This window comes from Solea senegalensis, linkage group LG3, assembly GCF_019176455.1.
Source record: "Solea senegalensis isolate Sse05_10M linkage group LG3, IFAPA_SoseM_1, whole genome shotgun sequence".
Taxonomy (NCBI): domain Eukaryota; kingdom Metazoa; phylum Chordata; class Actinopteri; order Pleuronectiformes; family Soleidae; genus Solea; species Solea senegalensis.
This window is the reverse complement of record NC_058023.1, coordinates 12,870,589-12,885,340: the sequence shown is the minus strand read 5'-3', so window position 1 is coordinate 12,885,340 and position 14,752 is coordinate 12,870,589. Positions and strand designations below refer to the sequence as shown.

General features: G+C 40.0%; 2 protein-coding genes across 2 annotated transcripts; both read left to right on the top strand.

Annotated features, from left to right (window-relative positions):
* Window positions 1–1,637: 1,637 nt before the first annotated feature.
* On the top strand, window positions 1,638–7,216 carry tp53 (tumor protein p53). The gene is made up of 11 exons (XM_044022803.1): window positions 1,638–1,791; window positions 2,769–2,917; window positions 3,001–3,082; window positions 3,230–3,421; window positions 4,390–4,564; window positions 4,672–4,784; window positions 4,979–5,088; window positions 5,284–5,408; window positions 5,498–5,586; window positions 5,675–5,745; window positions 6,348–7,216. Exons 2-11 carry the CDS (start codon window positions 2,826–2,828, stop codon window positions 6,433–6,435), a joined length of 1,137 nt encoding a protein of 378 aa, XP_043878738.1. The 5' UTR covers window positions 1,638–1,791; window positions 2,769–2,825; the 3' UTR covers window positions 6,436–7,216.
* Window positions 7,217–9,430: 2,214 nt separating this feature from the next.
* LOC122766920 (receptor-type tyrosine-protein phosphatase H) lies at window positions 9,431–14,542 on the top strand. Its single transcript, XM_044022170.1, has 9 exons — window positions 9,431–9,725; window positions 10,526–10,774; window positions 11,127–11,381; window positions 11,593–11,716; window positions 12,145–12,302; window positions 12,810–13,067; window positions 13,365–13,634; window positions 14,103–14,200; window positions 14,342–14,542. Exons 1-9 carry the CDS (start codon window positions 9,461–9,463, stop codon window positions 14,423–14,425), a joined length of 1,761 nt encoding a protein of 586 aa, XP_043878105.1. The 5' UTR covers window positions 9,431–9,460; the 3' UTR covers window positions 14,426–14,542.
* The last annotated feature ends 210 nt before the right edge of the window (window positions 14,543–14,752 follow it).

Below are 14,752 nucleotides of genomic sequence, written 5' to 3'. Positions count from 1 at the left end.
GTGTGTGTGTGTGCATGGTCAGTGTCTGTGTGTGACAGGCTGCAACATTTGCACAAAACTGGGGGTGTTTCTGTGTTTCTATGTCTGTATTATATGAAGTATCAAGTTTTAAAAGATTCAGTATAGATGTGACCTGAAATAGTGAAGAGGTGGACTAAACTATCGGAAAATACAATCAGCAACAGACTATAAACTATATGTAACAAATCTGTTTGGTTTAATAGCCAAACCAAACAGATATAATAGCCCCAAATTACAAGGTAATTAATTAAATCACAGCAGGAGAGGATACCAACAGCAGACATGGATTCCTTGAAAAGGTGAATCTTGTGTATGAAGGTTTCTGGCTTGTACCGGCAGTCAGTGATTCTGGGGTGGATCCCTATGGCCTTTGTAACAACTGGAAAGAATTCAAAACACACACACTGCTTCTACGTCATATGACATGTCATGAGTAAAATATGATCTTTCACATGGTATTACTTACTTACAGAATCTCCTGCACCATCATTTAAGACATTGTAATTAATGATGTTCCCTTCATACTCACTGTTGTGTCTGCATGCAGGATCAAGTTGGACTCGCTGGCAACGTTAGCACATTCATTCAAAGGTCAAACAGCCACACTGACTCAAAGAGGCACTAATAATATTCAGTGCCTAGTGTTTGCATTTGATTCTGGGTGCCAGTTTAGGAAAACACGCAACAGCATAGCACAAGTGGCATGACTGCAGTCATCTGAGTGAGGTCCTGCACAGAATCCATCTGATCCACAGGGGTATGGAAGTGCGTCCCCTGTGTCCTGCCTGTTGCTGATCAGATGATTTAAACTCAAATGTAATCTCTGAACAATGTAAAGGAGAAGCGATGAGCAGAGCCACACAGGAGGAAACAATCTAACCATGACCATCCTCAGGGGAGACTTCAGAGATGACCATCGACCTACCATGGAGGAAACAGAGGCTGAAGCAGAGTGTGGGTTCTTCATCCATAGATGAACTTGTCATAAATATGCACGAGTTGTGAGATTGATTTGCATACATTTTAAGATGTGACACTTACTTAATGGAATCATGTCATGAGTAGACAACAATTATCTAAGTCTCTGAATCTGCAAATGTAGAAAAAACAGAAAACTCTCTCTAACAGAGATCAATAGCAATAGGAATATTTTATTTATTAAATAGGTATAGTAAGAAAGTAATGTAATTGTGTAATTGTTTTAGATTGAGGGGATTGATTTGTCTAATTATTGAAGTATTGTTGTTAATATTATGATGAAGTTTATGGCCTTAGCTCTACAGATAGATAGATAGATAGATAGATAGATAGATAGACAGATAGATAGATAGATAGATAGATAGATAGATAGATAGATAGATAGATAGATGCTCCTTTGACACGGCTGCAACAATAAAATACAACACATTCAACACTCTCAAAAAAAACAATGAAATACAACACATCCAACACTCTTTCCCCGTGTTTATCGCCCTTTATAATATTTCCGATAGTTCTACAAGCACAGAGTGTGTTTTGCGTTGTTGTTCCTCCATAAACAGTCTATGGGTGTTGCGTTTGAGTGCATCAGAAGAGCGGGCCTCTCCCTGATTGGACGCTAGGCGGAGTTAAATATCAGTCCCTCGTCGACTCTGAGTGGGAATCCCCGACAAAAACAACGTGGTCCACATCGGCTCAAAATATTTTGGCTTATTCTGTCGTTTCAGCTCGTCGCGTCCACTTTCACCTGTGACTCCTCTTTCTTGGACAGCGGCGGCGCGGCGTCCAAAGGTAGCTGCGTGTTTCACGCACCTCTCATTCATGCACGCAAACGTGAATCCGCCGGTAAACGCTGCCCAGTTGGGAAGTTTGTCTGCTGTTGGCTAGCCTTAGTCAAAAAGTAGAGCTAACTTTTTAGCTAGGGGAGCTAACTCAAAACTCGGTAGCCACACAGAAGCGACAGAGCAACAATAACAGTACGCTGCATAAACACTAGTCATTCCGGTGTCGACACAGTTGACAGTTGTATTCATTAGGGTTTTTTTTTAGCGGTGAAATGTTTGGACCGTGGGGCCTAGCGAAGCCTGGTTCATTCAGTGTTTTTGGCCTTCTGCTCGACGTAAAATGGACGTAGGCTAACATTAGCATGTGTATTATTTTGGGCTCTACGGACAGACAAGTTTGTTGTTTCCACTCTTTCCATTTCTCACACATATCATTATGTCTGTCTATTTGAGAAAAATTGGTGGTTATATTCTTTTATTTTATTTACACCCCCAATTTGTAGAAGGCCGACTGAATGTTCGTTTAGGGAAACTTGAATTTCCTGTGTAGCAGCGTTACGGTGTCTTCATTAAAACTAAAATACTGACTGAAATTCTTTTCAAACCTTATTGTTTTCAGCTTAGTTCTCATTCGATTTGGAGAGTTGTCCTTAATGTGTCATTTTACGTAAAATCCCGTCTGTACTTTTGATCCAAAATATTTTTTTAATTATGGACCCACATATAAAATATGGCACACTATCATGCAATTTATAGATCATTGTCAATATTACTTTGGAATGAGCTAGATATTTTTAAAGAGACCTTGTTCAGTAGATTTAATCACAATATTGTTTTAAACATTAGTTAAAGTAAATATGAAAAAATTAAAAGCCATGAAATGCAAACTTATTTAGCTTTCTTAGTATTTGCTTGACTTGATTATTCATGGTAGTTTCATATGTGACATGTCTCAGACAAGGACTTACTTCCTGTTTTCACCAGCACTCCTGCGCTTCGGCTCTTCCCTCATTTTCTCTGCTGAGCGAAGGCGAGAAATAAATGATGGAAGAGCAAGGTCTTGACTGCCTGACCCTGAGCCAGGACCTACCTCTGAGCCAGGATGACTCCTTCAGGGAGCTGTGGGGGAGAGTGTAAGTTTTTATGATTATGGATAACCTCTTCTAACTGTAACTGTCCCCCAGAAAAAAAAGTTTAACTTTGTTTGTTTTTGCAGAGTGAATGCCTCCATCTCTGGCATCCCACCAACAACTGACATGTCACATGAGGCATGGAGGGGAGAGAATATGGACATGTTGGTAAGCTGGTCTACCTCTACCCTACCGTAGCAAAATTTCACTGAATAGCTGTAAAAGTATTCTTACATTTTGATTTCCCCCCAATATTCATTTGTTTTTAAGCTGAATTTGTTAAGAAGGCAAACTGACACTTTTGTTCTATTGCAGCTCATCCCAGATCAAGTGTTGGATGAACAGTTTGATGAGAATCTCTTTGAACTCCCACCACCGGAGATGTTGCCTAAAGATTGCGTTACTCCCCCATCCTCCACTGTTCCGGTCACTACTGATTACCCTGGGGAATATGGCTTCCAACTTCGCTTTCAGAAGTCTGGCACAGCCAAATCGGTCACCTCCACTGTAAGAAATCCAGGCCTAGAAAGTCTTACATTTCATACCGAATTTCAGAAATTGTGTATGAAAAATACTCAGATTTTACGTGCTAGATCCCAGATTTTAATTTCAACATTGACCACAGCAGGTTGTCGTGCAACCAAACTTGGTATAGAGTTCAAGTCTGAGCTCCTTGCCTGAGACAAAGAATTTCAAAAGCTGCCCAGAGCTGTGGCACTACTCGCAGACAATTTTCATCCACCCATAGTCTAATGCTAATACTCGCATGCTGACTCCCATGGTCCTCTTTGGTGTTGTATTAAACTAAACACAATTTTAAAATTTGAACTCTGTGAATGGAAAAGATGTAGTGAGCTCACTTCATCGCCTGTGAAGCTGTTTAAAGTATAAAAAATATGTTGTAACGTTAAAATCAAATATCTTACCGTAGCTTAGTGTTGAAACTCCATTCTTTTGTGTCTCACGATGGCGTTCATGTGGAATCTCATTGTGACTATTTGCTAAATTTTAAAGGTCTACACTCATTCACAGTGCTTGAACAGCCAATGGCATTTATTTTTGTGTGTGACTCACGCCGCAGTGCATTGCAGTTGGTCAGATTGGTTAAGTTAGGGTGGTCTGCACTGAATCCCCCGCCCCTGACTTGTCCTCCGGTCTGTGGGAGAGCTGCTGTCTGGTTGTAAAGAACAGCTCTGACATGACGGGACATGTTCCTACGCCGCCTTGATCCAGCACTGAAATGGTTAAAACGGCGATAGCAAGGTAAAGCATAGTTTTTAATTGTAAAAAACTGGACTTTTGGCTCTGGGGAACCTTACTTTGTTTCTTTAGAAAAAGTATCTTTAACTACTTTTACCAAGGACAGTGTTTTGGTATTTAAGAACAGTTTTGGTAAAGATTTTAGATTTCAGTCATCACGTTATGTGTGTGGACATTAAGTTTTATGTATGGCTTTCTCCTTGTGATTCTCTCAGTTTTCGGAGCTCCTCAACAAGCTCTACTGCCAGCTGGCCAAAACTACCCCCGTTGAGGTGCTAGTGGCCAAAGAGCCTCCTCGGGGTGCTGTGCTGAGGGCCACCGCAGTATACAAAAAGACAGAGCATGTGGCCGATGTGGTGCGCAGATGTCCTCATCACCAGAATGAGGACCGTAAGGACAATGTTGGATTAAAAATGTTCCTTTTTAAGTGAAATCTGTTTTTGAAATAATCAGTTTTGTAGCAATTAAAATATTTTTTCCAATGTTTTTCATATCAGCTGCAGACCATCGAAGTCACCTGATTAGAGTGGAAGGGAGCCAGCGGGCTCTGTATTTTGAGGATCAGCACACAAAGAGGCAGAGTGTGACTGTTCCGTATGAGCCCCCACAGGTACAGCTTCTCAACTTAAACTCTGTAAAAGCTGTCTGTAATTTTGTTACCATAAAGCATTTGAACAAAACGGTGTCTCTTTGAAATGCTCCTATGGTCATAGAATGTCTTTATCTGATGGTGGCTAAGTTGCACTCAATTTTATAAACCGTAATAAGCTGTGAATTTAACCCATTATACTTTTCTTGATTCAGCTTGGCTCTGAAATGACGACAATCCTCCTCAGCTTCATGTGCAACAGCTCTTGCATGGGCGGGATGAACCGGAGGCCGATCCTCACCATCCTCACCCTTGAGACTCCAGAGTAAAACTTGATTCTGCTTTATGTTTTAGATAGTTGACTGTATATCAAGACAAATTGTATTTTGAACATTTTGGATGTTGACAAAGTGTTGAATAAGATGATTTAGTGTAGTGCGACGTGATACAGGGCACAGACCACATGATCTGTAGTCAAAATGGCCTTTAGTTCCTTGAACTGTCCTCTTTTTCTTCCTAGGGGATTGGTGTTGGGTCGGAGATGCTTCGAGGTCCGTGTTTGTGCTTGTCCGGGAAGGGACCGGAAAACTGAGGAGGAGAATAGCACAAAGACTCAAAATGGCACCAAGCAACCCAAGAAACGAAGTATGTTTGTGTTGAAGTATGCTGGATTTCAGATTCCATCCCATCTACTCTGCTCATTAATCTTTCCTTTATTTGTTTTTCCTTTGAAGAGAGCACTCCAGCAGCTCCTGAGATAATGAAGAAGAGCAAGTCTGCCTCCAGCGCAGAGGAGGAAGAGAAGGAGGTTTTCGTCCTCCATGTGAGTAAAGATGCGTAGTGGTCCTCAGCTGGAGATCTGCAGTACATTTTCCATGCTTGGAATAATATTCTGGTAATTTCTCCTGCAGGTTAAGGGGCGTGAAAGATATGAGATGCTCAAAAGAATTAATGATGGTTTAGAGCTGCTTGATAGAGAGAGGTAAGACATGCATCAGATCCACGGGTGTAGATCTCCAGGTACTTCAAGATTTGATTATGATCTAGAGCTGTGATGCTATTAAAAATAAATAAATGAATTAAAAAAAATCCTCATCACAAAACGAGGCATTGCAATGCACCAGAATTTCAGAATTTCAATCGGTGCCAGTGAGCACAGGGCGAATAGATACAAATAATTAGTTGTTTTTTTTTTTTGGTAAACTATAAAGAGGGTTGTTTTTTTTTCCTCTCCCTTTGTGAACATGTCCCCAGATTATTGCAGTTTTAACCGCATTGCTGTCTTGTAGAAATCTGCTGCCAGTAGAGGTCACTGTATTCTTATGAAATTGCACTTGTTCCACATATAATAGTGTTTTTTTTCCCCATTTTTAATTGACTATAATTCAGCCACTTGATCAGATTTGATTAATCTTAGTGTTTTGATATTATCAAATCTATATTGTAAATGCTTTATATAGGATTCTTCAACTTTGGTGTATATAGTTTACCAGTTGGCAGGTTGAGTACATTCATCAAAACCACTTCATATGTGTCATTCATCCTGTTTTGTTTTGTTTTGTTTTGTTTTGTTTTCCTCAACAGCAAAGTGAAAAATAAAAAGCCAGAGGTGGCCTTGCCCTCTTCCGGCAAGAGGCTGATGCAAAGAGGAGAGCGCAGCGATAGTGACTGAAGAGCATTTCGTCTATCATGATGTCATTTATGTCTGCATGTCCGTGCATTATGTTGATCTAATACAAGAAAACCAAAGAGCCTTTTTCTTGGTTTGTTTGAACATTATGATCGGAATTTGGTCAAAAAACAAATGTATGATTACAGATGATCATAATTTACAAAGTCACTGCCGTTCATTTTTAACTGTATTCCATGATTATAGCTATTTTGTTTTCTTTTTAATGTCTTTTTTGCATGGGCCTTCTCCGGTTTACTCCCACAGTCCAAAAACATGCAGATTTGTGCAAATTTGACACTCTATATTGACCCGTGAGAGTGAATGGTTGTTTGTCTCTATATGGCCCTGTGATGGACTAGCAACCTGTCCAGGGTATACCCCACCTTTCAGGCTATTTCAGCTGGGATTGGCACCAGTGACCCTCATGTGGAGGATAAAGTGGTAGAAAATGAATGATGTTTCCCTTGGTCACACAATTTTTAAAATCGTTTTACGGGGCTGGCTGGATCACCCTCAAACATAATCTTATAGTATCAGTGAGTTTTTATATGCAAAACATTTTTTTCCTTCATCCCGGGGAAGAAAAAGCAGAGGGAGGAGAGAAATTCTAATACTTAGGCAATTCAAATTCACAGTACTTTTTATTATTTACAGGATCATGGTTTGTTTTTAGATTTTCCTCTAGTTTATCATTTAATCAGCTCTTCAGCGACCAATCACTGTCAGTAAAAACTACTTTTTGATTACCACTGCCATTTTAGTATACCAACGGCATTCCTTAGTTGAACATTAGTATCTTAGATTATGTTGGGATCTTAGTTTTTATAAAAGAGGTTTATGTTTTTACTGTATATTTTTCATTGTTTTTTTTTTCATGTTTTTGTACTAATTTTCATTTTGTTAGTCAATGCTTTAAGCTAAAAATAAATGCTTAATGTCACCCTGTGTCTGTGTTCTATTGCGCAAATTTGTTTTTTGGTTTCATGTTCCTTCTCTTGTTGCTTTTCCATATTAGTACTTTGCATTTCTGGAATTTCAATGCAAAACCTGCTTACACAGCGTTACCTGTCTGTGGAACAGAACAGTGTGTTGTTCCTTAAATATAACGTTGCTGGACTGCTGGGCTGTGTATGAATATAAAGTATCATACTGAGAGTTAATCTTTCCTGGTCAGAGAGCTGGCTGACACATCTGTAGCTTGGGTGAGTGTTGACACAACATCTGAACCTCTGACATTAACGTTCTAAAAGTTCTATCCAAAAGGTTTTACAAAGGTGTTAGTAACAACTGTTCTCTGATGAGACTAGGATTTACGGCAAGTCATGAATCGCTTGGCTGAACAGGTTGAAGTCCGTATTTTGATATTATGGGGTGAGTCTTGAATTTTTTTTTCCACCAATTCTAAAGATCCACTGTTAAAAAATATTTGAATAAACTGATGTTTTGTCATAACTTGTAAAAACATTTCCAGAGCACAAGATGATATCTTCATGTTGTTTTCTTATAGGATATATAATATATAAATGCATTGATTTAAGAAGCTGGTAGTAAATGTCAGTACTTTTCTTTTACTATTGAGGCTTATATTAAAATGGTTCATGTTTTGTGTCAGAAATGGGTTAATATATTATTGAATTACAGAATAATTGGTCTGTGCTCTTCTGTGTAGCACTGATGTTGATGCACAGCACAGCAGACCGAGAATACTTCATCCAGACCAGCAATCTCACATGGAATGAGGCAAGGAACCATTGCAAGGTACAACATTAAACCTTCTACATAAAAAGTCTTGAGTGTTTGAATAAAATTGGGAGGGGTGTGACCTAACTTACTAAAGCGCACCTGTGTGGAGCTGCACAATTTAACAGTTGTGAGAATATGAAGAACAGAGCTAGTAAATGAGCTTCTGACCTCCTCTCACAATTAAGAATTTTAACTTTAAAACCATGTAGCTTGGTGAATATTATTAACAGAAAACTCTGGAATTATTAATTTACCAATCAAAATCTTGCACCAAACATGTTATGGTCATTTACTAAAACTGACTGAAACACTCACTGCTAGACTTTCAGACCAATCTACCAGTCACACCTGCTGGTTTAATACAAAGCTACAGATGGTGATTAGCTTACATTAAATGCTGGAAACTGTAGGAAACAGGCTGAGTTTGTCCAACGGTTTCAATGTTTTGCCTGTGAAGAAAATGAAAATCAGTCCTGTGGCTGACATGATATCTCACCGTGTTGCCAACAACTGAAAACCGTGAATGTCCAATGTCCAACATTTTGTGGACCAGATATGAAGCTATTTCAAGGGATACGTTTTTGGTTTTTTTTGACCTTATATAGTTGTATAATTTCCCTGAAAATTGTCAGGGAAAGTCATCATTCATCCACCCTTTAACTACTGCTTGCCCTTTGCATTCCAAATTATTTATTTAGACTGTAATTGTCTGGGTTTGATAAAAGGTCAAATGACTGTTACTTTTCATATCACATTAGGTCTGTTTCAAAGAGCTGGTGACTCTGACCCATGACAACATCAAGATCATTGCCTCGAAACTCACCTCTGACTCCTGGATCGGTCTCCGGAAGAACTTCTATCCCATCAGTAACTCCAGTAATAACTCCACCGGTGACTACACCGGTAACTACACCGGTAATTACACCGGTAACTACACTGGTAGCTCCAGTATGCCCTGGAAACGATGGAGCAATGGGGACCTCCTCACCTTCCAGAACTGGTACCCTGGTCAGCCTGTGCTCAAATCCTCCCGCACAAAACCGAGCTGCTGCAGCTGCTCCTGCACCTGCCCAGCATTGATGAACCCATGGCAAACCAGTTTCACCACCAGACACACAGAATTTACAACCCAGGCCAGCTTCACCAGTGTCCCTGACCTCAATACGACTAACATGACCAGTTTCACCAGTGTCCCTGACCTCAATACGACTAACATGACCAGCTTCACCAGTGTCCCTGACCCTCAAGTTTCACCAGTGTCCCTGACCTCAATACGACTAACATGAGCAGCTTCACCAGTGTCCCTGACCTCAATACGACTAACATGAGCAGCTTCACCAGTGTCCCTGACCAAGATGAGGAAGACTTCACAACGATGGCTCCGCCGCTGCCAGTTGAAGGAGAATGTGTGTGCTCACCAATGCTGCTACACACTGACCTAGAGCCTGATGAGGATTATATCGAAGACTCCTGTGTGGCCATGCTAAGCTTCGGGCCTTGGGTTGAAAAAAGCTGCTCAGATCTTCTGACTTTTATTTGTTATGAAGGTAAGCCATTTTCAAGTCACATGTGTCACACAGCATGGTTTTACAATATGATTTCTACACAGTGTCACTACTGTGCTCCCACACTCACAGAAGGCCACTTTATGAGGTACACAGTAGTCCCACGAAGTGTGTGGTGAGTGTATTAGCCATTATCAGCACAGACACTTTGACATGTTTCAAGTTAAATTCATGAAAGTCAGGACAGTGTGACAGTGTACTAGCATGGTTCCTGAAACTGAGAAAGTGAAATGTAACACAACATCATTAGTTTATTTTTCACCTACAGTATATGCGTGTCCTCCTGCGACCTGTCATATACCCAGTTTAGTTGCTCTTCACAACATTTTACTATACCAAAATGCCAAATCTGGTCCCTGTCCCACCATTTATGAAAAAAATACAGAATTTTGAGCAGTAATTACTCATGTACTTAGTGTAACACCCCGCCCCCCCAATGTGGACATGCAAATCCACTCATCCCACATTTAAAACTCAAATCCGTAGACACATGCTTCAAATGTTCAGCCAAAAACTGCCCCTTTTATCATTTCTACATCTAGGATGAAACATAATGTTAATTTTTGCATCGTGCCACGATTTATCTACTCAATACTGCAAAAACCAGAAAAAGATGCAAATTCAGCTCAGCATTGCTTGTTTATAACTGTATTCACTGTATTCTTTTTATGTATGATAACAACTTTGGCCCGATCTGTTACTCACATATTTGTGCAGCATATTTACTGTTTTGGTTTTTTTTGTACTCCCCTTCACAATCATCATCTCATTTTAACTCCCAGATCGTTTCTTCGGCCATGTCAACGTGACCAACGTGACGTGCGGCGGTGCCTCTCTCTCATGGCTGCCGGCACCTGATGGCATCAGCCATTACCGTGTAGAGGTCACAGGTGACAAACAAATGACGGAAATCCAGACTAATTTGACCACCGACCTGTTCAACCTGACAGCAGGCACCCTCTACTCCGTCCAGGTGATCCCTGTAAAATGTGAGCGAGACCTCAACCCGCAGGAGGTCTCTTTCTACACCGGTGAGTTACAGCCGTTGTCGTATTCGCCTGTCTTGACATAAAATGAGTCACTTCCTGTGTGCAGTGCAGGGATGTTGCCGGGCAACTCGAGATCTAAACGCCACTATACTGAGAAACACAGAAAGTTGTTGTTGTGTTAAGCTGATAAACTTAACCAGCACGGTGTGAACTAATTTGACAATTGTAACGGACCTTTGTTCATATTTAAAAGTGTCCTACTGAAGTACAGATGTTCAAGCCTTTGACTTCACTTCGTTTTTAAGAGTACATGTTACAAGTTGTTATTAATTTATCAATCACGTGGTGATATTTAGTCATTTTTATTTACTTTCTCTGTCTTTTTTTTTGCCAGTACCTAACAAAGTAAGAAACCTCACTCTAACCAACGTGAAAGAAAAATCTGTGTTTCTGATGTGGAACAAACCAGCGGGGAACTCGGATTTCTATCTTATTGTGGTCGATGACGATAAGAATAACAGAAGTAACACAGAGGAGGGCACAGAATTTGACGGTTTGATGCCTGGGAGCCTTTACACATTCACTGTCCACACAGGAGTCAGGGACAAGATCACACTCAGTGAAGGATCCAGCATCTCGACATATACAAGTGAGTTTATGTGCACATAAAGCACAACGAATGTTGACGAAATGTCAAATAACATGCATGCTGCACACGTTGCTCTTTTCTTTCCTTTTATATTTGTTTGTTAAAATCATGTAAAATTCATATCAGTGATACCACATCCAGCCTAAACAAAAACACCTTGTGAGCCTTGTGTATTTGTTGTCAATGTTTATCTGCTGCTTTCCCTGTTCAGAGCCTGGCAAAGTTGCCAACCTGAGCGTGACTGAGAATACCAACATCTCCCTGCTGCTCAGCTGGATGCCACCAGAGGGACACAGCACATCTTTCTTCGTGCAGGCTGTGGATGACAGAAATGAGTATGTATTTGTTGATAATTACATATACAAGGATGCATTTCATAAATAAAAATAACTAACTAACGTCAAATGCTAAACACAGGACCAAAAATAAATTAAATAAGACACAGATTTACTTTTCCAAATAAATAGACAAATAGACGTGTAGGTGTAACATACTCAGTCCAATGTTCCCATCTTTTCATTCTTTCCACTCTATGTGTCATAAACACAAACACTTTCCAGTAAGGGCTTTCCTGCTGGCAACATTTATAATTCACATCATGAGAGGTCATATTTCCTGGAGTCAGGGTGCCATGATACAAAGTCTCTAGTTTAGAAATACCCTTTTCTAGATTCAGTCTCAATCTATGACTGATTTTTTGAAAAGAAACTTGCATGATCATTATTATTATTGTTGTTGTTCTTGTTCTTTCTCTGTCTATCAGCCAATTGTTTAATCGAGAAATCAACTACAATTCAACTCAAATGCAGCAGCAATTGAAAGTAACAGGTCTGCCGATGGGCTCCAGGATCACGCTCAGTGTGACGGCACTGGTCAATGGAACTCTGAAGGGAGACAAAGTGACCATCGTCAGCTACACCGGTATCTTTCCACAAATGATTACGCAGCTAATGGGCTTGTCCAATCTTGTTCCGGTCGAGTGTCTCAATCCTCAATCCAGACCAAAACCTGGTCCTAATGTGACAGAACCTCATCTCTGAGGAACCGATTAAGTTTATGGCTAAGATGTGAATTGTGGTTAGGTTCAGGTTATGGTTATGGTCACAGTGCAGTGCAGTGCAGTGTACCAGGCAAAGAGGACAGAGCAGAGGTTCAAAATGAGGCATCATATTAAAATAATATAAAAGCCCGGCTAGAGTCTACAACTGAGCTGCACGAAGGACGTGCTCACTCAGGTAGTTCACAGCTTACACATGTGGAAAGCTCTGCAGTTTGAGTAAAAGTTTGTTCAGACAAGTTAGAAAAAAATGCCCTGATTAGCTTTAATCTGATATGTGAGATTGGGATCAGGATCCCCTTATCAACTAAAACTAATTGTTATCCTCCTGTGCTGAACGTCACTAATCTGACTTTATGACTCCATCACAGCTCCTGGACCGATTTCAAACCTGAGCTTACAAACAACACATGACTCCCTCTCTGCCACCTGGACCCCCTCTCCTGGAAATTGCTCAAACTTTATTGTCATTCTCCAGCTGGATGGTGAAAATGATACATTAATAAAGAGACTGACTGAACCTGCGGTGGAGGTTTCCTCTCTCAAGACAGCAGCCAAATACACAGTGCTTGTCTCCTGTGTTAGTGGACATCTCCAAAGTCCGCAAGTACAACGCTCCAAATTCACCCGTGAGTCACTGGTGTGGAGTTTTTCCTCAGTTTGTGTGGTTAAAGTTCATTCGGTGACTCCTGTCATTACTGTTTATTTAAGTGTCTGGTGTGTAACATTTATTCTCATATCTCCATATTAAAGTCCTGTATATGAATTTCAATACGTCATTACAGTCCCTGTAGGTGTAATGGTCAGATGTTCGAATACTTTTGTCCATATAGTGTACATGACACAAAATAGTGTATAGATAGTAACTTCAAAAATGTAATTTATACAATGAGAAAAATCTTTTTTTGTCTTTTCTCTTTGTTCAGTGCCGAGTCCACCAACTGACGCCAAAGGTGTTTCCGCCAACAAATCCCATATCACTTTCCAGTGGAAGGCGCCTGAAAGTGCAGTGAGAGGAACCCGGTACGCTGTTCGCATCAGCTCCAGCTTCTGGGGCCACAGCTGGTCTGGGCCGTTGAGTGACAAAACCACATACACGTTTGGCAACTTGAAATCAGGGACCAACTACACGTTTGAAGTGCGAACAGTGACTGATGATGCTCAAAGTCCCCCATTAACCACTTCACATTTTACAGGTGAGGTTTTCCAGTCATTTAGCTCATTGACAACAGAGTGCACAATTTACATTACCTTTATTCGCCTTCCTATAAGCTAAGCTTGTACGATTTTATTTTAAATGTTTAGTCGATCGTTACTCTTTTATCAGTTTGTTTATCAGCTGAAACTGCCTTTTTATTGAAAATATAATAGATAAAGGCTGTAAGTTCTGTAAATGAAATTCTGTTTAAAGCAATGTAAAAAAACAAAACTGTTTTGTAGTTATTGGGCTAAAAATGCAAAACAAACAAGAGGAAGTTCTTTGGAAGTGCACACCGTGTGTACATATACTGATAAAACATGGTGACTGGGCAGACTTTAAAAAAATGGTGCTGATGGCATCTGGAAACAGTGGACCTTTATTTCATGTGCCACATGCAAATATTGAAGCATGAATTAAAGAATGGGTTTAACTTCCTCTTCACACTTCTCTGCTTGTTTCTCAGAATCAGAGGAAATTGAAATCGGCCTGTCGATGATGTGCTCATCCACCGAACCTCTCCTCTGTGCAAACGCCACCACAGAGGAAAGTATAATTCTCCAGGTATGCCACTCATCACCTAGACGCGTTAACACCGGACACAGTGACGTGTTTCACGTTTGTAAAAGGAACAGACAGATGTAGGTGCAGAGTTTTCTGTTTTCATTTTTCTTCATAATGCATTTTAAATGTGTTGTGTTGCAGCTGGAAGCACATTTCAGCCAGTTCTTGGGAAATGCCATTTCCTGGAATCTCAAGAAGCAGGAGCGAGAAGACACTGCAGAATAATTTTTAGTTAACATATTTTACATTTTTGAATTTTTTTGTAGTCAAAATGTTAGTAAGATCTTTTCTGTTATATTGCTGTTCAAAAAATGTGTGTGTTACAAAAACCAAGACAAAATTAAAGATGGTTAAGAAAGTTTTAATTTTTTTCCTTTTTTAAAAAAAGTTGGTATATAACACTATAATTTTATCAAATCAATTCCTTCAAATTATGATCTTAAATGAATATCAAACAAAACAGATCAACAGAAGTCAAGGAATTGTAGGGACATTTGACCACATGGGAAATAAAATAACAAAGACAATTAAAAGGTAAAAATCTGCAAGGGC